At 40.6% G+C, this 26,386-nt stretch overlaps 2 protein-coding genes across 3 annotated transcripts in view; one reads left to right on the forward strand and one right to left on the reverse strand.

Moving 5' to 3' along the window:
* The window catches only part of arid5b (AT-rich interaction domain 5B), an 82,367-nt gene extending 81,703 nt beyond the window's left edge, over window positions 1-664 (reverse strand). Inside the window, exon 1 of the mRNA XM_037123352.1 lies at window positions 237-664. Within this exon, the coding sequence (XP_036979247.1) occupies window positions 237-257 (21 nt within the window). The 5' untranslated portion in view covers window positions 258-664. The remainder of the gene's footprint in view (window positions 1-236) is intronic.
* Window positions 665-14,099: 13,435 nt separating this feature from the next.
* LOC119034134 (transmembrane protein 26-like) lies at window positions 14,100-24,419 on the forward strand. Of its 2 annotated transcripts, XM_037124889.1 has the most exons (7): window positions 14,100-14,207; window positions 14,319-14,586; window positions 16,245-16,332; window positions 16,446-16,535; window positions 20,337-20,533; window positions 20,708-20,787; window positions 22,332-24,419. In XM_037124889.1, the coding sequence occupies exons 2-7, from the start codon at window positions 14,378-14,380 to the stop codon at window positions 22,625-22,627; spliced, it is 960 nt and encodes a 319-aa protein (XP_036980784.1). In that variant the 5' UTR covers window positions 14,100-14,207; window positions 14,319-14,377; the 3' UTR covers window positions 22,628-24,419. The 2 variants fall into 2 exon arrangements, with proteins under 2 accessions (XP_036980784.1, XP_036980783.1); XM_037124888.1 differs by lacking the exon at window positions 14,100-14,207 and having other exon boundaries at window positions 14,247-14,586.
* The last annotated feature ends 1,967 nt before the right edge of the window (window positions 24,420-26,386 follow it).

The raw sequence follows: 26,386 nt of genomic DNA on the forward strand, positions 1-26,386 counted from the left end.
TGCGTAATTACGCAAGGTTGGCAGATATCACATTGGGATCTTTCCCGTTTTTTTTCTCTCCACACAATTAGTATCATGTAACTATTTTTAGATGTTCAACATATGACACAGATGTGGTCACACTAAATGCAATGTGACAAAGTTTGGTGGACGAGGCATGTGAGCACGGTTTACATTAGGTGACGATTAGCGCAAAGCGAAAATGAAATAAATCGACGGTTGATAACAAACGTTACCTTCAGTGAGTTCGGCTCCATCTCGACGTTATGAATTGATTAAACTCAACACGCTCTCCAAACTTGCTGGCTTGAATGGATTGCCGAAGGTCCTGCAAGGGACATATCTCAGCGGAGTTTAAAACATCGTGCACTGGTCGATACACGAGCGTGGGAAAAATGTGTTTTGTCGTAAATACACACCGAGAAGCATCGTGCACGTCCGCGTGTCTGTTCGGTGGATTATTTCTGCGTTTGTGATTTTTTGCCGGCTTCCTATTGGGCGTAACCACGTGTTTACGCGCAATATTGACACATAACTATAAAAACATCAACATTTTTTATCCACCAGCGGGTTTTCGGTGTGTATAAAACAGTAAATGAGGCTTACGCAAAATTTCCCAGCATCTAAAAGCGCGATTAATGCCAATATGCCGCGTTTGTGTGTTTTTCCGAGGGTGTGTTTCTTCCAGGACTTCTGCAAAAGACGTTCAGTATGAAAGCACATTTCTCACAGTAATGACACTGAGGCGCTTGCTGTGGATGCCTTCAAGAAACAATGTTACATGAAAGTTAATAGGGCTATCAAATGATTCCTCAAAAGGCAATGTGGGACCCGTGAGGTGCCGGCTGCGCTTTGAGCGGAACTTGCTCCTCGTCATGGCTCGGGTGCGCGGCTCGGGCTTTTATGCCGAAAATAATGGCCTTTATATATTTTGAGGCGAGCGATGAAAAGACAAAAAAAAAAAAAAAAAAAAAAATTGGCCGAGTTAGAAAAAAAAAGCGGGGCGTCACGAGACAGAATTCACGAGGCGGTCCATTATCCGGACATAAATCATGTTAAAACGCGGCGCTGACCTTGTGAAGACAGCGGGATATATTTGACACGGGTTAACACATTTGCACGATCAAAGCCCTCTTACATGATTATTTTTAATGAATATTTATCACCGTAAACACAGAGGAATTACAAAGGCATTATGATATCCGATATTAAAACATGAATTATTAATCCCGGCCGTGATATTTACGCCAAGTTAAACAAACTTGGCGCTTTCTATTTACATCCGTGGACTCATTGTCCTTTCTCAGTCTCCGCTGCTGAATGTGTCAGCTGTATTTTATCGGCTGTCTGGATTTATTCACGCACTCGGAGGTGATGCCCGCTCCGTCCACGGGGCTGTGCTGTTTCCCCGCCGCCGTCCACCCTTTGCCCCGCATTTATCCACCACTCAGATCACAGAGCATGCAACAGCGACATGGGCCTACTTCTGACACCAGCTATTTCAAGTACAGTATTACGCAATGCGCCTTTTTTTCTCTCTCTCTCTCTCTCTCTCGCTCCCTGACAGGGCATACAGGCGCATTGATTCACATCTAGCAAAGTGTTTTCCTGTTCACCAAGAGGACGTGTTTTCTTATTTGGGTTCTGCTGCTGTGATGAATGGCTGTCTGGCACAAGAATCAGTGGCATGGAGGCTCATAGATAATTACCCCCCCCCCCCCCACATTATGTCAATGGGCTTCAGCAGACCTATATAATATGATATCATCTGGAACATTTGGGAACAAGATCATAATATCAGTCCTGTGAATTGTGCCTTTTCCCCCCCGCGGCTGCAGAACATCACGTATTAATACTAAAATAGCTGAGGCAATGTTCTGTGACACTCAGATGTTTTAAGTACCAGTTTAGTGCATCAGTTCGGACTAAGAAAAGGTGGATTACACAAAGGCTCATTGTCTCACACGTGGTTGCAGCAGTTGGGATTCCTGCAGTGAATCTAATATAAACCGCGGCTCTTAGCGTTATCTTTCCCTGATTTTCTCTCCCAGTCATTTCGGTGGGCTGAATCAATGGGGTTGCATTGTTAATGGCAGCCACTATAATGAAGTCCCTGGTTAATCAATGGCACCACTCGAGCTCTTATCTGGCAATTGCAAGTGTTTGCTTGTCAACAGCCACAGAGCCCAGCAGCGACTGCAACATTGCGGCGCAGATATTGATGCGAATTGGTGTGTACGGAGCCTCGTGTCGAGAAATGTTTATTGAAAAATAAATAAGAAGTCTGTGTTGGAGAGACAGAGGGAGGTGTTGTGCAAACGCTGCAGAATACACATGTTGAGTATAAAAAAAAAAGAATCTGAATTTACAATCTCATCTGCTTCTCTTTTTCTCAATACGCGCTTTGTGAGTAGATAAGATTCAGCAAAGGAAATCAATTAGATGTATTTACATGGTTTAACCTCCTGAGTGAACTTGGCACATGACAGGAATGAACGAATGAAAAGAATAAGAGAAGCAACATTACATTACATCAGACCTCCACATTCGTCTAATGGCCTGAAATAAGTAGCTCGAGACATATACAGAAGTTTGGCTGGAGATATTTATCTACATACACTAGGCCTATTCATTGTGTTGGGGTAGGGTTGGATGTTGTAATACACTCTAAGTGGCATCTTTTCCTAGTTTTTACAGGCAATATTAGTACTTTTAAACCTGGGCCCTATGAACACGTTTTGGCATGTAAATGATTCGTACTAACAAAAAAGTTTTGGAGTCATCTGATAAGATCAACTCAGCTAGCAGCCGTGACACAGCCGCAGTGGACACTTTGGGGCAACTTACGCCGTCCAAGTCATGTAGACTTAAAGAAAGCTTCTTATTCTAAGTGTCTGACAACACTACAGATACGGTTCCCTACAGAAAGGGACCTATTTTTCAAATTTTTATATTTATTTCATTGTACTTCATTTCATTTCATTTCAATTAGACCCGAACATCACAACTTATCCCCCCCCCCCAAAAAAAACCTCAGATACACATCTAAGGCTCTTAGCATTAACAAAACAGGCTCTATCTCTGCATGAATTGTTTTGATAATGTTGTCAGACAATGAGAATAACATCCCTGGCCTGTCAGTAGCAAAAAACAGGACTTTCAGTACATGTAACTTTGATAGTCGGAGTTGCCCCAAAGGCTATATTAGATATATTATGTTAAATCTACTGGACCAATTCCAAAATGTTCGGTAAGTATAAATCATTGACACAAAAGAAGCATGTTAACACAGGGCTCGGGTATGAAAACACCGGAATTCCCCTTAAAGGGCTGCATTTCAAACAGATGATGTAACTTTATGAACTTATCACACACTTCTACTTTACTTTGCCTTTTCCCCACTTATTCATTATCTCATCACTGCTGCTGATTATTTATCAAATATCTCACTAATATTTTCCGAAACTAACAAAAATCATCCCGACAATATTTTCGCAATATGGATGTCAAGGTGTTGAAATGTTGTAATATTTGATTTTGTCTCCCGGTCTGTGAATTCAATAAGTTCTGAGGAGATTGCAAAATATCTTATGTGTTGTGTGTCCCAGTATACCCTTGAATATCCCAGTGTTCTTTTCCTCAGGCCATATCACCTCACCCTATACTGAAGCTTCATTGTTCAGCACAGTAGAACAATGACTTCAAGCACACTGTTGAGTATTAAATGTATTACATAGTACCCAAGCTGAGCCCAAATCCCCTTTGGTAAATCTAAAAGTAACCCCCTGTTAAGTCCAGCCTCACATGGGGGTTGTGATTCTTGCTTTCATTTTTAGTTTACATTCTCGAGGAGTTTTTTTTTTTTTTTTCCGCTTTCGCAATCACTGTAGACGAATTGAAATAAGATCACTCGCTGTGCAAACATCTTTTGTTTCATTTTCAATGCTCTGACACAAAACTGTTCGACTGATGTGCGCTGCCTGAGCGAGCAAAGAAGTTTAGGAAAAAAATATACTCCGAAGGCGCTGAAAAAGGCAGGTTGGTTTTGTTTCAGGTGGTGCTTATAGCGGAAACGTACAAAGAGCGGATAAAGCGGTGGAAAAGCTCTCGTTTTCTCAGCACAGGTGTTCCACATTCCACATAATGAGGCAGCCTCAGCAGGGAGCCACAGATGTGTTTGGAAAGCCACCTCAACATGGAGAGTTACAGTTCCAACCGCAGCGAGGCAACACAAATCTCATTAAAATAGCATATTCCTACATAACTGTAACCGTATGTTGACTCGTCTTAATGATGAATATGAATTTTATTTTGAGTGGCCTAAAAATAATATGAACCATTTCACAGTTGGGAAATCAACCCGCAGACAGACTACCAACCAAATTAATGGGGAAATGATCTATTAATATTTTGAGTGTTTTGCAAGATATGGCCAGAATTCTTGTTTAAAGCTTAAAAAAAATGAACTAACATTATCAGAGTCTGTAGAAGCAGGATTTTATGAGCTAATTTCAAAGACGTCAAGGCTATGTGCTGCTACTAAAGTTAGCATGCTAACTAGCTAACCTGAGCCCATTTTGTCTTGTCTTTTTCTGGCAAGAGGCAACAGTCTGATAGCCCCGGCAGTTTTCAGCTAGCTAATCAATAAAAAAGACTCGCAAAAATACTAAACAGAAAAACCTACCCTCCAAATTCAAGTTTCTCTCTTTTAGTCTACTTAACTAAAACTAACTTAGCTGCCTCCTTAAATCATGTTAAAACACACTTCATTATAAAGTACAAACTCACCAACAGACATCCCAACCAAAAAAGATGGTGTCGCGCTTCTCTCCACACCTCCCCCGTCCCCACCTGCTGTGCCTTATCAACCCTGAAGACATTAGCGAGTGTTGGTCAGAGCCTGTATCACCTCTGCACTGTTTTCCTTGTCAAATTGACCTCCGTCTGTCTTGGAGGCTGTGTTCAGTCCCTTGTTAGTGTCCAGTCCTTTTCCAAAACAATCTCTAGGGCTACTGTAGCCACAGCTAACCGAGCTTGGCTAATTAGCTAACGGTGGCTAGCTAATGTTACAGCTAAGGATAGCTAGCATAGCACAGCAGTTGTCAGTTGTTCAGGTGACATGCTGCCCCTTGTGATTCTGGAGCTACCGTCAAATTCTAGATAAATTCTACAAATCATAGCTTTTATTATATGTATATATGTATGTTTTATTTATTATATGTTTAGAAGTGAAGACTATGGATATGAAAACAAATCCACTGTGGAAGTCCATTAATCCTGTTTTTCATTTCTAATGATCACCCTGATTGCAAAAATAAGTCAGACTCTATAAAAGTCTATAAGAAAATCACCTTACTTTTCAGTTGATTTATGACCTCAAAGAATCAATTTTAGGTTTGATAATTATCACCAGACTTCTATTATCCAATTATTACTCCATTCACTACATCTTGAATATGCAACAAAATAATTAGGATTAATCAAGTTTTCACATGTTTAGCATCAGAAAACTTGTGGTAACAGTTTTGTCCCATTATTGGACCATTTTTTTAGGCTACTTATTGGTTAATTTTTAAAATATTACAAAGCATTACACTGTTCATGGGAATTCAATTAGCCCTCATCCTTATGTTCATTCAGTCCGGAAATATTTGTGTGTCACACACTTCAACCAAGTATCTTACTAGAGATGTCTCAATCAAGCTGACTTAAGTGAAATAAATGTTTCTACATTGTTGTGAGAACTGCTCAGATGTAAATGTTATTAATATATAAAGTTTGTTTCACTTAATGTAAAGTCCTATCAGCAAAATGTACTTACATTATTATAGATAAATCATTGTTTGCATTAACATGCACACAGCATTTTAATCATATATATATATATATATATATATATATATATATATATATATATATATATATATATAGATAGATAGATAGATAGATAGATAGATAGATAGATGTTTTGATGCTGTCTGCAAAGTAACTAGTAACTAGTAAGTTATTGAATAAATGTAGTGGGGTAAAAAGTACAATATTTGCCTCCAAATTGCAGCGTGGAGTGGAAGTATAAAGTAACAGAAAATGGGAAAGTTCAAGTAAAGCTGTGCTTGAGTAAATTTCCTCACATACTTTCTACCTCTGTTTCAACAAGATCACAGCTCAAAATACACTCTACCAAAGAGGACAAGATCATTACACGATAAAAAAAATAACACATGAGGCTGTCTCTTTGATGAAATTAGTCATCTACTAAGGTGCAGGAAGTGGCCTTCAAGGGAAAAATAGTCAGGCTTATTCATCAGCATCGGGGCAATAACAGGATACACGATCAAACATCACTTTCACTTACAGTAAAAAGCTCTCTACGTGATATCTGGATCCACATTTCTAATCACACTGCCAGGCATTATGAAAATCTACAGATAACTACAGCAAGGAGGCTTCTGAGAAATTAGGCCAGCGCAGTCAATCTCCTACTCATTCCGCATGCACAATTGCATTACCCAGTGGATATCCATCTATCATCAATGGAAAGCCCTGGGACATTAAAAATCCATCAAGTAAATTTGTCCACAGGAACACGTTTCAATAGTAACTTTACACCTGCGTCTTTGTTGCCGCTGTAATCGCACGACAATGGCTCCCGTCTGGAGCATGACTTTAGGAAAGGTAACAGGAGACCTCGGTGATGTCGCTCGGCTAATTTTAGCCTCCCCGACTCATTATAAGCGGGTGTTACATTTCTCCCCACGTTCGATCACATGCGAGTCCACCTACATGGGACAGAACATGCACGAGAAATCCAATTAGTTTATTGAGAAGGATCACTTTTAATCAGCTGGATATGCTCATCTGGAGGCTATTTGAGATGATTTCTGTGTGTATTAGCAGGTGTTGGCTGGTGTATTGTGGCAGAATATTAACTGACTTAGCTCATAAATATCTGTGATGCAGTGGTATCTTCAGAACATCAAAGGAGTTGCCGCATGCAGCGAACTGTGTGGATTGTTAGTGTTCACAGCCTCTTTTTTTTTTTTTTTTACCCCCTCTGTTTTTGCTCTTATCTAATATCACACTTATTTATCTGAGCTACTGCACCATATCATGTTTTATGCATAATTTATGACTTTCTGCAATCCATCTTTTCAATTACAATATTCGACATTGAGGTCCCTCATTTCCCCCACAAACCAATTATTGGATCCATTCAAGGCCGCTGCCATTGATCATACCTAATACCATTTATTTATTATGTGTGCGTTAGGAATAGTAATTCAGAAGGCAAACACTGGTCGAGCCCAGTGTGAATGAGTGCCATGACAATGAACTAATTGCCTGCAAAACACAATTTCACATTCATGGGCCACTATTACTGCTGAATTGTTTGATAATGTCAAGTGAGTCATTTTATTAAGCGCCACACAAATGTAATCATGCGGCAGGGCAACGTGAATTCGAGTGTATACAAGTGTTAACATCACTATGGGTTTTAGGTTATTACTGCCGCAGCAAATGTAAATTTGCCTCATTGATGGAGAGTGCTGAACTGAATCAGAAATGTGCAAACCACAAACAAAATAGGCTGCTTCATTCCCCTGCCATCTGCATACACATCAGGACACACACTCCCACACAGAGCACACACACGCACACACACACAGAGTCGCATTTTATATCTCCCCATCTGAAACCGGGATTAGAACCATGAATAATGTATTTATGTAAATGTCTGATGGGTATAACTATAAAAGATGAGAGTGATTGAAAAGGCATTTTGTTAGATTGAGTTACAGCTGCCCGTGAGTTATGGATGTTTTCAGAGCAGCGGGGAGGGAGGCAGGCACCGCTGAATCCTCCCCAAAAAAATGTATTTTTGAAGCAAAGAGGTCACAGTGTCACCTCCACATCTGAGGAATACATTAATGCTGAACTCGATCTCAGCATTTTATGATTTGCTCGGCCTCCTTTTTAAACATCAGTCGGATTATTACACCCAGTGGTCAAACCATCATTGACTATGAAGCTGCTGAGGACACTGACCTCAGCGTTTACCATCTGTGTAATGCATCTGCCTTTTCTGTCAAACATTGAATTGTTAGAAATAGGCATAAATGTCAGCAGACATCTAAAATCAGATTATTCACTGGTGCGTGTCACCCTCCCGTCTGGGCTGAGAGTATTGCATTATGTATATGTCAAATAACCGTGTGTACCCGCAATTACAATGCAGCTATTTTATACCGGCAGTTTTCAAGGTATTCCATTTGAATCACAGCTTCATTTGTCATGTGGATAATACCGTTCTAATCTGTGTAATCCCTGTGATGTATCTGCAAATCAGGACCCATTCAAGAACGGGACAATGGGTTAGTTTTGAAATATGACTGACAACTGCAGGAGAGCAAGGGAAGAAAATACAGTGTTTTGTTCAGAGCTCAGAGCCTGAGCACACATATTAAAAGAAAAAACCCTCTCCGCATTAATAATTTATCACATTTTATAAGGCAATTTAGCAGTCACTTGAAGTTGCTATGGTGACAGGGGGGTATTTTGAGACAACTAATGACCTATGCAAAACCCACTCACTGTAAACTTCACTCAAGCTAAATGAGATTGCTGTCTGTGCTGTGTGTGATACATGGCTGAGAACTTAATCCCCACGCTATGCGTGGCCTTTTTCTGCACAGGACAAATTAAGGTTCTTGATATCAATGTAAAACATCTGTGGGCTGTTTACTGTACAGGGAATATGAGCCAAGTAGCAACCCAGGGCCAACACTGCACTGCATAATAGTCTTTTGTTTTGATTACTAATGCAGAATTCATAACAGTTGTCAGGTTAGGGTCAGAAGAAATCCAGAGAGTGAAGGGAAAATGAATACTCATGATATGGTTTGAATGTAACTCAATATGTTTCACACTAAATCCCCCTCAATATCTCTTTATTTTTCGGCTTACGTCAAAGATTCCACATTGGAAAAGCTTTGAAGACTTACTCTGTTCTGAGGCGAATCATATTTGTCCAATAACAGCTTGGCCTGTTGCAGCTGTCGGGGCTGAGGCAGAATGAGTCATGTGTTACCCATTTAAGTCCAATTTCTCCCATGCAAATGCCTGACATGTGTGACTCGGCAGGGCCCTGAGTCCAAATGGTATTTTTGAAACGAGCAGAGAGGAGAATCAAGGCCAGGGCTGTGTGGCCATTTAGCCACCTGCTTCAACCATGACCTGTCCTGTTTAAAGAAAGTTTGTAATTATGAAACAATGCACTTGTGTTGTTTCTGACCTGGCTTTAAGGCCGGCGCAGCTGCCATGAAATTAGATGAATAAACAAAGGAGGAATGACTTCTGTGGTTTTGCCTTTAAAGGAGCTCTCTTTTCGGAAAATATGAGTTGTATCGACTCAGCTGTGGGAACCGTGTGAAAACAGTTTTTCATCCCTAAAAATAAACTGACACTCACACACACGCGTGTGTAGGCTGATTATTTTAATAAGGCCCCTTCAGTCCCTCCCCCTTCTTTTTTTTCATACAGCCTTTTTGTTTATTAGCATAAATGGCAGGTTGACTGATGTTGGTGTGACTTTCAGTTTTGCTCACCTCCACCTGCAAGCTGTGGTGTTGAGTGCCACCTGGTGGGATACAACAGTAAGGACATGTAGCCAGTGACAGCGTATTACACAGGATTACAGAGGGTGATTTACACTTGAGTTATTAATTAGCCAGTCTTGAGAGAGGTGAAGCTGTTGGTCACAAACAGCTGATGAAAGCTGCTCTGTGGCTTTCCACGACACAAATAAACGCTTTGAATACAACCGGCGACGTCCGTTAATGTGCTTTATTTTTTCAAAATAAATCCCCCCTGTTTCAACAGCATCAGTGTTTTTTCGACTTCAACTGTCTTCTCATAAGGCTGAAAAACAGCACGCAACACTTAAACACTTAAACTGCAAACTGAAACCTACACAGATTCAAGTCTCTGAGGGTAAGCAGATGTGTTAAGCAGGATGACTCAACACACAAGGGAACGCGTGCCAAGAAAACTCAAGTCAATATAGGTCTGCACACCAGAGGGTAATTTATGGAAATGAGCCTGTATACTATAAGACAATCAACAATGCAAAAATACACTCCTTTGTAGATTTAACACTTGAAGTCATCGGCCTGAAGAACGAGCATCTAGTGATAGACTGTTTTTTTATTGACACCAGTTGTTATAAGGATTCAACAGACACGACCAATTCTTTTGTGACCGTGATAAATTATCTCAGCTCACCCTCAAGCTTATTTGCATCTGTAGTTCCTTGGCAGGTCAGAGCAGAGAAAACAGCACAGAGATTTACAGTACAGAGTTAAAACAGCATATTAATGCACACAGAAGAGGACAAAGAAGACACGAGAGAGCACCACAGAAGGGTGCGCGTCAAACGAATGCAAGTGAGATGGAATATCAATATCAGGCTTCTTAACTTTGAAAAAGATTCTGGCCAGGATATAAACCAGCCATAAAATCTGCACACTGTTAAAATGAATGTAGGCGTGTGAAAGTTTGATTTCCTCAGACGTTAACCTCAGTAACTCAGACACCACTACGATGATGATGATGATGTTAGCAAAAAACATGTGGTGAACATTGCATTGCCGTATAATACTGGGAAATAACTGTGTGAGAAGTTTTTTTTTATTATTTCGAAGCTAGTAGTGTACAGTGTGAATTCCAACAAATTAAACCAAAACTGTGAGTATCGGTTTGTTTGTTTCACACACTCAGATACGTACCACAATAGGAAACTGTAAAAAAAAAAAAAAAAAAAAAAAAAGGTATGTGTCAGGATGTGGTGACAAACCTGTGATGGCAGATACAAGATCCCCAATTCATTTTGGATAATAGTTTTCAAAAATCCTACATTTAAATAAGTGTAGAACTGCAGTTAAAATGCAGAGAAGCAGGTGTAAAACTTGTATTTACAGTATGAACAGCTGCGTGGTCTTTTCTTCTTTTTACCTTTGAGAGCAAGGCACTTCTATATCTCTCTTATTACAGAGACAATGACACAAAAGAATCCATTAAATGTACATTTTCATCACTTAAGGTAACTCCACATGCTTTATACTTCATACTAGAGGGCGATGATGAAGATGGAAGATGAAGATCCTCAGCCTATCTTCTTGAAGATTGAATTGTGAATTATTAACAGGATAATGTCTTAAACTTCTGAGACACAACGTGTGACATTTCTGCATAAAAATGTAAAAAGGACCTACGGCGTCCCAGGTTTTTCAACAATGTTCAAATGTTCTGACTCAATGTAACCTGAATAAAACATTGCTTCATCTGTGAACATTTCAGTTTGAGTCATTTAGATTAGATTTTTGTCTGCGTTGGTGGTTGTTTGACAGTTTAGGCAACAACTCCCATAATCCTATGCACATGTGGGATCAGGGAGGGGGTCACAGATTGCACCCATACAGCCCCCATGGTGCCCTGCATATTTTCTTCACCTCTATCACTCAAAACTCCTGAGTGCGCCACTGTTCCCACACCACAACTGAGTATTTATTTATTTTTTTTGTCTTGAGAGACCTCTAGTGGCAGAACGTACACACTCTGTGTATTTGATGGCAAATATTGCTATCAAAATAGCCAATAACAGCAATTCTGAAAAGAGAGTTGGGTAAGGTTGCTCCTGTGGCAGCACAGTTTGTGCCTCATGCATCAGCCACCATCCTTTTCAGTTTGTAGGTGATTATAACAGAAACATTTCAAACACTTGATCTCACAGCTGATGGAGATTATTCCTCAACTGTGTTCTATTTCATTCTATTCTACATTACAAAGATTATTTTTGTGTGCCGAACAACGCAGCTTTATGTGATCGTTTGTAGCAGCGCTGATTGAAGACGCAGCATAGAGGGAATCACTGTTCTGTGATCAGTGACCAGAGCCCCCTCGGCCATCTCTGTCATCATCAGCGCCGCACAGCCAAGAGCTGAGTCTGGGACTGCCGCCCTCACACAGAATATCTGGGCAACACCAGGCTGAGGGTATGATGTTGGATGGCCTTTCTGTTTTGGTCAACAGAGGAGGGTTTGTTCCCCTTTATGACTGATTGACCAACTGACTGACTGACTGACTGACTGACTGACTGTCTCTCACTCTCTGGCAGGGTGACTTGTTGTAGTCTGGAGAGAACACGCTTGACTAAAATTGGTTTGATTTTTGTTTCAGTGCCATGTCTTTTTTTTTTTGTTTTGTTTACAATTTATTCTAGACTTCAGTAGCTTGGAAACAGGATAAACACCAGGGACGTGTTTCACAAATACACCAGTGGTTTCTGGAAAAACTCAACCCGCAATGTTTTTTGACACGGGATGTAACAAAATGCTTCTTTTCCTCCCCGCATGCAGCCTGATACTCTCTGTTTTTTTTTGTTTTTTTTTACACACTGTCTGAAACTGTCATTGTGAATTCACGTGATGCAAACAGAAGGCTGATGATAGACAATTTGGAACAAAGACAGGAAAAGTCTGTCTCCTTTCCAAGGTTACAGGCCCTTTTTCTACTGCTTCCTCTCTCTAGCGCTGGCTGGCCAGATTGATTTGAATAGAAATCTACTCAGCATGCAGCCAAGTAGGGCAAAAAGACTGTGTGTGTGTGTGTGTGTGTGTGTGTGTGTGTGTGTGTGTGTGTGTGTGTGTGTGTGTGTGTATGTTTTAGCCAGGGTGGATTTTGTCTGGTGTGTTATTTCCTGCATGGCGAGATGATAAGAGCTGTCATTCGACTACACGATTGTGGTTTTATGTTGGACAAAACCAAACCACTGATGAGAAATGGTGCCAACTGAGCTGTGCAAAGTTACATATTGTGATGTTGTGTTCATACTTCACTGATTCAGTTTGCAAAAACAGAAGAGAAATGGACAGATATGTTGGTCAGAAATAAAATGCGTTTTATGTAACTGTTTCTGTGCTTTTTTTATGGTCTGACATATTTTGTGTGTGAGTATATGTATGTATAGACTGTATGACAATGTCTATAAATAAAATAAAACATTATATTTATATGGTTCGTCAGGAAAATGTAACAATTATATGACAGACCCACAAAACATAAAGTCCATATCCTAAGTCCATATCCTGTATCTGAAATGTGAAACTTTCTGCATGTTTGAACAGCTATTGAGGGAAAACTCTTAGTTAATGGCCTGGTTGTTAATAATAATAATAAATCAATCCATCAAACTTTATTCATACAGCAGCTTTCAAACAAAATGCAGTTCACAGTGCTCTGCAAGTCATTAAAAGACAAACATGGTATAAAAAAAACAGGTTTAGAGACTAATACTCACCAATTGCAATACAACAAATAATAATAGATAAAAACAAGCAATACAAATAAGGATAGAAACGCAACATTGCAAACGATGCAAAGTTTATAAAATACAACATGACATTAGATTAATAAGAACAACAAATGTAACAACATATGAAATAATATATAGAATATAGTAAAAAGAATATATATGATTCAAACAAAGTAAATTCAAGACACCAGATTGAATAGAGAGGTTTTTAATTTACATTTTAAAAGTATCAATACTTACATATTCCTCCACAATAAGGCATTAATAAGTGCTTTATCTGGGACTAATAAAGAGACAATCTGCAGCTAATGAGCCACTGGTTACTGGTGAATATATGTGGCTCACTTTAATATGAACCAGCACCGACATTAAAGTGCTGCTTGTACATTAGCACATCAGTAATAATCCATTAACATCATATTAATGGAACAGACTTTCTTTTTTTTAATTTTTTTTTTTTTTTTTTTTTATCCTGGATACTTAGAGTACATTATGCTGATGATGCCTCTGTGCCTTTTAAAGTATTTTTAAACCTGTGCTGTTTTCCACTTATATGATCCAAACACTCCCTTCACCACCGGCCTCATGTGGTTTCCTTGAATACAACATCCCTGCATTATGTATGAAATAATGGCCAGCTCGTTAGTCACTGTGGTTCACTGGAAGCCAGCAGAGGAAGCGGCTGGTCATATGATGTGATGCCCTCCCCTGTACAGTCACAGAGCTTGTGATGGGACTCCTGATGTCACCCATTGAACAGTGGGTCAGATGTGTGCAGAGTTCGCCCTGTGGTGCGCTTGGCAGCAGCTCATTGGATGCGCTTGTTCAACAGAGTCAGGTAAAACTGGATGGGACAGTCCTCCAAGGCGGGGCTTAAGAGTTTGCGGACTTTGTTCAAAAACAGATTTCATGCAGCAGCTTGTTTTCCCCCCTCCATCTACCGAGGCAGGTCTCACCGGCTCCTCAGGGTCTTAAGTTTCAGGAGAAACTTCGGCGCACAGTGGCAACATGCAGGCATCCGGCGTGACGGACATGTTCAAGTTTATCCGAGCGATCATTCCCAGGGCGCTCTTCATCCTGGTGTCTCTCACCGGGGTGTGGAGGGTGACATTCGTGAAGGGGGACCTCAACTACTGGTTCCTGACTTTCCTCTTCCTGCCGCTGGTCGTCGAAATGATATACACACTGATAAGGCGAAAGGGAAAAGATTACAAATGGTAAGGTGATGGTTTGAATTATAAATCATTACTGTAGAGTGCAACTTTATCTGTGTTTTCTTGTTTGTTTGTGCTTAACTAAACTGCATGGTCTGTCATTATTTCCTCTGCTGAATAGATTTACAGCAGAAATTACAAATAGATTCATTTTTTTGTCATCTCCCCTCTGTCCTCAACCCTTCCCCCCCTAACATTCCTGAATATGTTGCATCCTGATTGTGCTATTGTTAAACCGATCCGGGGAAAGTAAGGGTGGTACCCCTTAACTCAACTGTCCCAGTCCACCTCCATTTTAAACTCTTATCTGTACTGTATTGCACACACACACACACACACACACACACTTACACAATGTGCTATATCTTATCTTCTTGACTAGTTTTGAGTTGATGTATATTCAGCAGTAGTCCCTACTTTTGTTGAGTCTTATATGGCAGCATGCATTTTACTGTAAAAAAACAAAACAAAACAGCGCAACACAGTATTTCAGGTTCTGAATTGGTTTCAAAGACAAGCGTCATTCATTTCCTGCATGCTCAGAGATGACATGATGAAAACACACATTTTGATCTTTAAAGGGGCACTGTGTAGTTCTGGAGACCAGAATCCAACTCAGAATATCAATATCTGCAATATGAATGAACTGAAAAAAATATGGAAAATTGTGATGTCCTTTAAGGTCAGTTTGTTTATTCATTTAATCAGGTCACGTCAACAAAGACAATTTGTTTGTTCAAGGATAAAAACATCAAGTCAGTGATTAAAATTTCTTCTCCAAAACTACATAATGCACCTTTAAAGGAGGTATTACAATGTAGAGCCACAACTATTGATTATTTTCATTGCTGATTAATCTCCTGATTATTTTCTCATTTCATGAATTCATTGTTTGGTCTGTGCAGTGTCAGAAAATGGTGAAACGTGTCAATCCCAGAGACTCAGATGACGCCCTGGAATGTCTTGTTTTGTCCACAACCCAAAGATATGCAGTTTACTGCAGAGGAGCAAAGAAACCAGAAAATATTCATACCTGAGTAGCTGAAATCAGAGGATTTCACTTTTTCTTTTCGCTTGTTAAGATAGCGACATATTTCGTAGTCGATAGTTTTTTACAGCAGCACTTTCCACACTCAGAAATCAATGTATGGATTAGAACATTTGATTCGAGAGGAGGGGAGAGTTTCTTCGTCTGAGGTGTTGGGAGCTGTCAGGGTCAGAGCAGGTCTGGAATTGACTTGAGGTGATGATAGGAATGTAGATGAGTTTGTTTGAGGTACTGTATGTCATGAGGTAGGTTTCCACTGTTTTGTAATTACCCGAGTGCACTGTGGGTCGTCTCTCCTTGCTGCATGCATTAAAGAGATCTGATTCATCACACCTGAATTCAAGTCCGACATTCCTCAGAGAATTTGCAACTCTCAAGCTTCAACAGTGACACTAAGAGCCTTTTGTATCTCAGTGAACCCTGCAAAACTCAAAGATCTATTTGTTGTATTTACTTTTATATACCACAGAAAAGTGTGGTGAACGTCGCCTCATCTTTGCTTGCAAACATCTGAATCTTTCCAGGATGCCTCCTGTAGCTTCTATCACCCTATGTTGTAAAACATGTATACATTTATTACATTATTTCCTCTTGTTTTTTGGTGGTCTTGCAGGTTTTCTCCTCCTATCTTTCTGTTCCTCATCAGTATCATTCCCTCCATCTGGATCCTGGAGCTCCAGAACAAAGAGAGTGACCCTCAGGTAATTAAACCTCAGTTCTCATCATCTCCAAAAACTTGACAGATGTTGTTGGACAGGATGGCTCCACAACTGTCTCATTCAGAGCTCAAAAAGTCTCTTTCAACTGTTCTCAGTGCAACAAGCTGGACTCCTGGGAAAATTTGCTCAGATTGGGCTTCCAGAACAAGACCCTGGGAAACCATACGTACCAGGACTACCTGAAGGTAAGAGTGGCAGTTCGTTTAGCTTCGCGTGCCTCTTACAGCAGGTCATATTCTCACATGTGATGTTCCTGCAAATAATAGGATGAACACAAGTGACACAGATGATTCGAATTTTTTGTTTTTCTTCGAAATCACCTACGCTGCAGTGTGGTCTGTCTGGAGTTGTGCAAGTGCTGAATTGACAAGCTTAAAAATAAAGCAGCAAAAAAGGTTCAGACTTCTCACGAGGCTTTCAGGAACGTTACTCAATTCTCACTTCTCCTCGAGCACATTTTCACTTTTGTCATCCACTCTGTGTCGCTTTCATTTAATCCCACTCACAGTTTAGTCAGAGCTCTGTCTTGCCATCACAATGAGGCTGCCCAACAATCAGACTCCGGGTAGTCCAAGAAATAGCCAGGCCCATAAAATAGCCAGGCGCTCCTGCTCAGTTTTGCACAGAACAAATCAACACAATTGAAAGTGTTTATGATAAGTGAGCTTTTAAGGAATCCGGCTAGCTGTTTCTAAATTATGTTAAGTTGAGATAACTTCCTGCTGACTTCATATTGAACATCTATTAACTGACATTAGGGAGGCATCAGTCTGTGTCAAGAGAAAAAGACCGAATTAAACATGGAACCCTGAAGTGTAAATGTCACAGCATAACTAGCTCGCTGAAGCACATTGTGCTTGGAGCATCACTCGTAAGAACACCAGTCTGCAATTTCTATTTTCTGTCGTCACAGCGCTGTGCTTAAGCTCTGCTCAGGTTTAGCCATGTAATGGTTTGTAGGTGATTGTTAAGTCAGACCCAGACGCAGACACCAAGACAGGGGAAAGGTTAAAAGGAATTTATTCGGGTTGCTCAGGTGAATGGTTGGCGGAGGAAGGCTCAGGCTCAGCAGATGGTTTAGTTGGGGCTCAGAGTACCGGAAGACCGAGGCTTTACAGAGGGATTTGACTGGTCGCAAGGTGCAGTTTGAAGTCGCACAGGCTCTAGGAATGACGAGAGGATTGTAAAAATTTGTCTTCAGAGTTTAAAGCTACTCAAGAGCAAAAAACGCCACAAGGAGTAGCACGAGTGGTGTTTCCATAAATACCACGGTGACGGGTGGAAACGAGCTGGTGGCGAGTGTAGAGGAGACCAGGGTATTCAAGCTGGTGCTGATGATACATGGGCTGCAGGTGTGTGAGAGGCAGGTGCTCCAGCCTTCCAAGGAAGCCACCCCCAGCATCTGTAGACACATACACAGAAAAAACGAAGCACAGGGACTTAAAATAGCCTGCCTGTTTTGGTCGCCTCCTATGGAAGATAGCCGCCTGTGGTTGCTACAAAAACAGCTGGAGATCTCCCCATGGATTTAAACTGCGGGCACCGACTTCGGTTATGGCTTGTAATAACTTAGAAATTACAATTACAGTTTCATTTTTCACGTTATTTTATAGAAAACAAACAAAAACTAAATGATTAGTCAGTCGCGAAAATCTGCAGATTAATCGAAAATGAGAAAACGTGTTGCTTGCAGCCCTAAAAAAACACTTTGTCTTGGTTTTCTATTCATCTTTCTAGTTCACTCCAAGATACTAGGTTTTTTCTTCCTTGGTATTTTAAGCAGAGTTTCAGATAGATTCTCTGATTGCCACTTGGAGTGAATGCAGAAGAGACGAACATGAACACCGGAAGATTGAGGAGGTTGATTTATCCCTAGGGGTTAAATTATTCAGAAAGAATTCACCAATGGGAGTGATAAAGGACCTTCCCAAGAAATACAGGCCTCGATTCTGGGAAGAGCCGTCCTCTATCAATCTTATCTGGTGGAGATTTGGAGACAGAATCAGTCAGAGTTTTTGAGTCAGTTAATTGTGCTAATAACCGGATCGACAAGGGGTCCAAAGAATCTTAAGTACAGCAATTAGCAAAAGGAATTTTTACTTATTTTATCATCGGCTGACTGTTGAGTGAATCCTACATTTTAGTTTAATCAGATTTGAGACAGTTTACGTGCCTTAATGCTCCTGTGGCATTGCCTTTAGTTTGAGAGTTAGGCAAGGGACTGTAACTTCACAATATTTACCAGCTGTTGTGATTTGAGAAAGCTACGAGTTACCCACTGACTGACTGACACCCACTGTGTAAGTTGTAAGACCTAAGAGGTCACCCCTCTTTACAAAAGCAAAACTGAATATCACCAGCACAGAAATGATGAGGGATGGATGTTGTGCTCTCAAATCAGCATGTGTGAGAGAGAGAATTAAAGAGGTCCAAGAATTGACCCTTGATGAACTCCGCTGGTCAGAGAAGCTGATGAAATAACAGCAGCATGTAGCTAGACTTTCATTTAAAACAGCAAAAAAACAGATTTACAACAGAACAGAAATCAGCACCAACAGCTAAATAAAATCTAAAACAGGCTCCTACTTTGAGTTATTTTGACAACCACAGTAGCAAGAAAAGTCAGAATTATGATTTGAAATAAATAAGCCCAGCTCTTAATGCCACAGGCAGAATTTCAGCCATTAATAACAGACAAAAGAGCCTAAAGCATGGGAAATAACGTTAAGAGGGGAGCACTGAGAGTAATTTCTACAAACAACAGTCAAACCACCACCACACCCATGTAGCCCGGGAGAGTAAAAGGAGAAAATCTGGCGGACAGACCTTCAGAGGCTGGCTGCCCCTTACTGTGTTTCAGTCAGAAAAGAATCTTAAGTGGTGCAACATAATGGAATCATTAAAGGAGATGTCTAGTGCTATATTTTTCTCAAACAATGAATTTATTCAAACCCTGATGCAGATTATGTCTCTGTGCTGTAGAGCTCCATTGTTGACCAAAATCTATCAAGGACACAGTGAGACACACTGTTGCACTGACGTCCCACATACACCGTGCTGCTGCCTCAAACTCTCACTCGCATCAGAGCTCCCCAGAGGAATAAAAAATGTGCGGTTTGCTCATGTTTTTGCTTTTTTTCCCCCCGCCACAAGATAATGGACATGTTTAAGAGCCAAACATTTAATCCTCTGGAAGAGAACCATTGGCAGTGTAGGCAAGTGGGGATGCACAGAGCGAAGGACTGACTCATTGTTGGTTTTGATCATTTTGCTGGAATCATTTACAATAAAAACATTTACAGGATGTTTTAACATTTGGCAGACCGCATATTACAGGGTCCATAAATGGAGTAACCAATACAATTTAGAGAGCAGGCATCACCAGCTTAGCGTAATTTCTGCATAGCGATTTGTTGCCAGAATGATACTTACCAGAAAATGGCTGCGTTACATGATGTGAAAGCCAGCTGTGCGATAACGGAGCCAATCTTTAGGTTCATTATTTTAAGTTAAGTTGCTACTAGAATAGGTTCAAAAGCTTAAATGCTCAAAAGACACATCAGTTTTCTCATACTGTCTTGTACAACAGCACTGTGTTCCTCCTCTGTCTGAAACACTCTGATTGGTCAGTTCACACGTGCCTGAGCCAGCACTGCTAACAACAGAGCAGCTGCACCAAAATAATTCTTACGTGCCAACCTAGCTGCTAGGAATTAATTATGCAAATGTATGGCATGATGACAAGTCAAGGAATTAAAAGCGGGACTTCTGACGAGGCGTTTCAGGAGCAGTGTTTTCTGTGGGAGAGAGGAGCTTCCGTTCGTCCAGACTTTGACCTTTCACATGCACAAGAACATAAATAAAACACTGAAGGAAAAGGAAGAAATTAAAAAAGCATGAAAGTTCCCTAACCCACGCCCGAAGAACTCTTGTTGTTGACAAAAATTAACTTTCAACCTCTCTTCCTTTTCCACTTTTCCAACCAGATAGCCTCCTCTGTCTGCTCCAACGACTGGATCCTGGCTCTTCATCAGATCCTGCTCATCCTCCTGATCGTGGGGAAGTGGCTTCTCCCCCTGGGAGGCGGAGTCACACGTGACGAACTCTCGCAGCTCCTCCTGATTTTCGTTGGCACTGCGGCAGATATCTTGGAATTCACTAGTGAGACACTGTCAGACGTCAAGTAGGTGGCTCGTTATGATGCTCGCTGGTTATTAATATTCTTTACACACAGTGTTATGTATGTCTAATTAGCTCTGTGCAGCAAAGGACGTAAAACTTAATCGTACCCCTGATGAGTTGACATTATATCTGCAGCATCCCACTGACTAACTATATTCCCATGTGTCTTCTCCAGAGAGACCAACCCTCATCTGGTCTACATCATCTTAGGTGTATGGACCTGGAGCATGTTGCAGTTCCCCCTGCATCTGGCCGGTCAGTGTGTGTTTGTCTGTTAAATCTAATAACTTTGGTGCTCATTAGGCCACACTCTCATATTAAGCAGTTACAGCCATGTTGTGTTATGCATAACCTCTTCCCAGGGTGGGATAATCCAAACAGTGTGCTTAGACATTGGCACAACATATGTAACGTCAGCAGCGTTCAGACCAGTGCTGTAAGTAAACAGTGAAAACAAGTTCAGCCTGAAATCACTTGCTCCTCTATCTCCAACTTTGTCAAATTATTAACCCAAAAATCTGTTGTTTTTTGTTTTTTTTTTGTGCCGAGCCTTGAACAAACCACAAGGGCTTTTATCAGAGACATTGTAATACCCCTCCTTTCAGATACATGGCTCTTAAAACAGACAAGAAATAACTAACAGGAAGGTCACCCTCAAGGAGTTTGTATAAATGTCGACAGTGTTTAGAGGGAAATCCACTCTCACACATTCAATACATAAATAGATCTGGTGGGATGAATTCTTTTGTGTTAAGAGGAGGTTCTTATCAGACAAGGCCCAACTAGCAGATGTGTTTCTGAAATGTAATACACTCTTTAGAGAAAAGAATGCAAACCAGCTTTCCCAGCCTTGAGGGAACAAAGGATAAGGTTTCACGAAAGAAAGAAAGAAAGAAAGAAAGAAAGAAAGAAAGAAAGAAAGGGAGAAAGAGAGAAAGAAAGAAAGAACATTGTAAAGTGATTTGAAGCAGCCCAACTTTGTTCTCGGAAAAAACGCCACTAACAATCTCAATTATTCATGTCTTAATCTTTCCAAATGTACAGCAGTAAGAGATTCTCAGTGATACTTTCACATGTAGCTTTACAATCATAACGCACTTAGGGCACTTAGAGCTTGAATGCATAGCGCTCTTCCGTTGCCTTCCCCTCTGAGTGAGCGATATGTGTGTGTCTGCGTTTGCTCATGTGGGTGTGTCGCTGTTAGTGTCCAGCTGGTTCGAACGCCGTGTAAACACAGAAAGTGTTTGTGCATATGTGTTCGGATGAGTTTCAAAGCGCAGTCTGTGAAACCAGCAACAGAAAAGTTAGGTCCATCAAGTAAAGTTCCGGTGCTTTTGATCATATCACATGTTCTTCATCAGCTGACAGCACTCCAATCATTCAAGTGTGTTAATTATAGCTGACCACAATCTGCACCACAGATACGTCCCAGCAGGGGGAGCTACACCCTCTTCAAGGAGAGCACAGGACCGCACAGCCTGTCATATAACAAAATATCACAATGAAACAGCACATGTATAAATCATAAGAAACATGCAAATGAAATCTCCTCGTTCGTTCCCTTTAGACTCAGGGTGTCTTAGATAAACTGTATCCAATACCTGATGTCATGTTTGAGGATAGAATTCTTAGGTTATTTAAGTTTATTTAAGTTTCCTTTACAAAGAAAATGTGGCCAAAAATAGGTGTAAAGAGCAAACGTGCAGCCTAACAGACTGCTCCTCTTTTTCGGTTGGTCGTCTTCACGATGACACTTCTACCACTGACCTCTTGTTTTTTTCGTCCTTATTTTTCAAAAGTGGTGTCAAAGCCGGACAGCGAGGGAGAGGAGGGCGTGACTGAGACGTCCCTCTTGTCTAAACACAGCACGGACATATGGAGCATCGTGGAGGCCTTGTTCATCCAGGACGGGCCCTTCCTGGTGGTCCGGCTCACCGTCATGATACATTACCATGTCTTCCACCAGATGCTGGTTTTCTTTGCCATCAAGAACTTCCTGGTGGTCATACTCAACATGTACAGGCTGGTTGTTATATGCCAGGACTCCAGGCCCTCCTCTGCCAGTACAACCGGCAGTAGGGGCAACGTCCTGTAAGTTGCGGGGAGATGGAGCGATGTTGCACACAAAGATTTAAGGATACACTCGACTGGCGAAACCTACAACTGGAGGAGGAGAAGAAGTAGAAAATGCCTGCCTTCTGTTTTCATTTCACAAGTGCTTAACTCTGTGGAATCAATTAGTTGTGAATACTTAACACTGATGGGAGCGGAAAACTGTGGGGAATCATGTTCATACACTCGCAAGGGGGCGAAGTTGCCGAGTTCACATTCCACACTGCGGCGCCTCGCGTCACGTCCTCACCTCGTTGACAGTTCACCGCAGTCCCCTCGGTGCTTACCTCAGTCAGCTCAGTTAAAACTCAACCATTTATTCATTAGTTACCTGTCACTTACATACTGTGGGGATATAGAATGAAAAGTAGGAAGCAGATCATAACAGGAAAAGGGGGGGGGCGGGGATATCCCAAAACTGTCACATCTAAACAGATAGGGCTCATTACTAAGCCTGCCAGCCTGTCACAGTAAAACGACGAGGGTAGTCCCCAAGCACAGCCTCCGATTGTCAACACGGCACCTCCGCTGACTGAAGCCAGGCTACTGCTTAGATAAAGATTTAACAATGCAGGAGGAAGAGGGGAAGACAGAGAGATAGACTTGATGGTACACAGAGGGTGACGTGTTGACAGAGGCTGAGATCGAGAGCGATTGTCTCAACCCAGACAGGAAGTTTAAACCGATAGTAAAAACATCCCATCCTACAGTAGATAAGGATAGGGGAGACCGTGAATTCTGGACTGTGTGACATTTGAAAGGGAAATAATCAGGAAGGGAGGCAGAAATTCATTCTTTTGACCTATGATTTCCTCTTGAATACCCCCCCGCCTTTTTAAAAAAGGACATCTATTCACAGATCCATCAATCATTGTGTTTGTTGGCTCAGTGTGATTCTGTCCTTAAAGCAACAGTTCACCTGAAAATGGAAAGTGCAGTCAGTACCTGTTCACCCTCATGCCGATGGAAACTCGGGTGTAGTTTTGTAGTGTAGAGCTTCACAGCGAACTAGAGTTGCAGCATTCTCATAAACAACAGAATGCGATGGAAACTTGCTTTAAAATGTAAAAAAAAAAAGAAAAGAAAAACAAACAGAACAACATGAAAAAGGGCTCCATACAGCTTGTCTGCTGTAATAAAAGTGTCCAGAAGCCCTGCGCTCCCAAATTAATTGCATTTTAAAGCAAGTCCCTCGTCCACTTCAGTTGTTTAGGAGAACTGTGAAGCTCCAGGAATGTTTTGCTTCTTTATTTGTGGGTGAACTGTTCCTTTAAGTCTCAACTGATCGTTGTTACTCTGCTACATTCCACGACTTAATTTGCATTTGCTCAATAGGTTTGAAGATAAAGAGACTCAAGACAAATCAAACCGCACTCAGGTAATCAACTCAGTTTGAGTTGTGTGTGTGTGTGTGTGTGTGTGTGTGTGTGTGTGTGGTACCCTGTAAAACCATGAATTACGTCTTCTCGGCTTTATGATGCCAAAAAAAAAAATCTTTATTATAACTCCCTGGTTTATGTGAAAATGTTTTTGTTAAGACAGAATCAGAACAAACTGTGCATTTTAACATGTATTATTGTTTTCATTATGTTATCTGTTTTATTTTTTTTAATCCCAAGTAGCCACAAAATAGTATTACATCCTGGGTCTGACTGTAATTTCCAAGTGTCATTTTGTTATCATACTATCTCATTATCATATTATGATAGTTCAATGTGTGTGTGAGGTATCCTGGCCTGACGCTGCCCCAAATAAATAAAACATTCCAAATTGTACTCCTGTTTTTTTTCATTATCTTTTGCAAAAAAGTGTCCTGAAAATAATTTACAAAAGCCGTGGTTTCAAGTTAGAGTTCTTTATGATTAGGAGCTCTGTGGCATTTTACAAAAGCATTTATTTATTGACCTAATTATTGAATAAGTAAAGGACATTTATTCGATTTGTCCCTGTTACATTTCAGAAAGAAACAAATATGATGCCATGAAGGCCCCGCACATCTACTCAGGACCTATTTTTGTGAGATCATGAGCAGGAGAAGCACCCAAATGAGGAAGGACAGTCGAGGCTTATAGCTGTACATTTAAATGTCGGAGTGAAAAAATGCAGATGCACTGATTTACTGGCGAGGGGTTGAAAAGTGCTGACAAAGTGGTGACTGATGGGAAACAGATTTTTACAGCAACACAGTCAACAGGAAACCACAAACTTAAAAGAATGGTGAAGTTGTAAATCGACCCTCAACAAAGCCCCCAAATTGCTGAAATATTTATTTTTCTTATCTTGTTGCACTGGATATTGGCCGGTAAGTTCAGTGACCCCACGCTGATGGGAAGCCGGATGAAGTTTCGCTGCCAACAAAACATTTCTGGAGCTTCACAGCAAAACGGCGTTGCAGCGTTCAACACAATCATCTGGCCATTTTTGTCTTAATCGCATGTTTGAAAGAGTAAATGATGTGAGCAGGGTGCACTTCTCACCTGACAGCCTTCTGTCTTCACACTGCGGGCGTCAGAATATTAACACATCAGCTGATTGTGTCATCTAGTGACGTCTTTTGTGGATGAATCAACGTTAGACTGAGAAGTCTTTCAGTTTTTGTTTCATATATTCCATCATTTTATTTAAACATTCTGTGAAACAGATGTCAACGTACTTCCAAAGAAGTGTTTCTCCATTTGGCAATTTGATGACGGTGCAAATGCCAGAATCTCCCAGAGGAAACAGCAAAGCTCAGATATGATGACTGTGAGAGCTGAGAGCATTACATTCACATCCAGGTCCCCGTCCGTGTCCTGTCACGAAGCATTTACATTTGTTATGTTTATCACAAAGATAATATAAAATGAGATTGTGCAGAAGATTATTCAAGCTTTTCATTCATTTTTCTCCCTCTGTTTTTGTCTCTTAAATCCGCTTTCTGCTTCACAACTTTTCAGAGGGAAATATTGTAGTTTTTACTCAACTGCATTTATCTGAGAGCTGCCTGGCAACCAGTTACTTAATAAACGTTACTCATAAAGTACAGCCTCCAGAGAGAGAAATTAATAGCACATTTTTCACAAATATTTTCTTGTTCCAGATTCACAAATGTGAGAATTGACTGCCTTTCCTTTTAATGACTCTATTTCGAGGTTCGGATAGTTGGTTTCACAAAGTCACCACTGTGGATGTGTCACTTTGTGCTGTGTGTGATTGTGACAGCATCTTAAATTTTCCAGAATTATTACATTCAGTCATTTTTTAAATGTATTCATACAGTCCATTAATTATTTGGATTAAGCCATATGGCAATTAATCAGTGGTTGCAGTTCAACACAAGACGTGTTTTTAAAAAAACTCAACATTTAACCAGCGACAACCTCAAATCTTATTTCTCATGAAGGCATGAGACATAATCATCTTATTATTAAGTAGTAAAACAGTCACAGAGCACATTTTACTGCCCTGAGTTATTGTATATTTAGATTGTTTTACATGAATAACATTTTCAATGCAAGACTTTAATTAGCAACAGAGTATTTCACAGTCTGGTATATAAGTACTTTTAACTTCCTCCACCACAGACAATATGTCAGATTTACAAAAATACAAACACCAGTGGAGAAATATATTAAATATTTATGTCCAGTATTTCTTTCTCTTTAACAATAGTTTTCCTTGCGCCGCCATCTGGTGGCTACTGTAGGTACTGCATCATCTCTCTCTCTCTGTCTCACTCCTTCTCCACCTTTCCTCTCTCACA

The sequence above is a fragment of the Acanthopagrus latus genome, chromosome 15, assembly GCF_904848185.1.
Source record: "Acanthopagrus latus isolate v.2019 chromosome 15, fAcaLat1.1, whole genome shotgun sequence".
Lineage (NCBI taxonomy): Eukaryota > Metazoa > Chordata > Actinopteri > Spariformes > Sparidae > Acanthopagrus > Acanthopagrus latus.

Coding starts and splice junctions, on each gene's coding strand:
- LOC119034134 (XM_037124889.1), top strand. CDS start 14,378: ATGCAGGCATCCGGCGTGACGGACATGTTCAAGTTTATCCGAGCGATC. Junction 14,587..16,244: donor AAGGGAAAAGATTACAAATG/GTAAGGTGATGG, acceptor GTGGTCTTGCAG/GTTTTCTCCTCCTATCTTTC. Junction 16,333..16,445: donor ACAAAGAGAGTGACCCTCAG/GTAATTAAACCT, acceptor AACTGTTCTCAG/TGCAACAAGCTGGACTCCTG.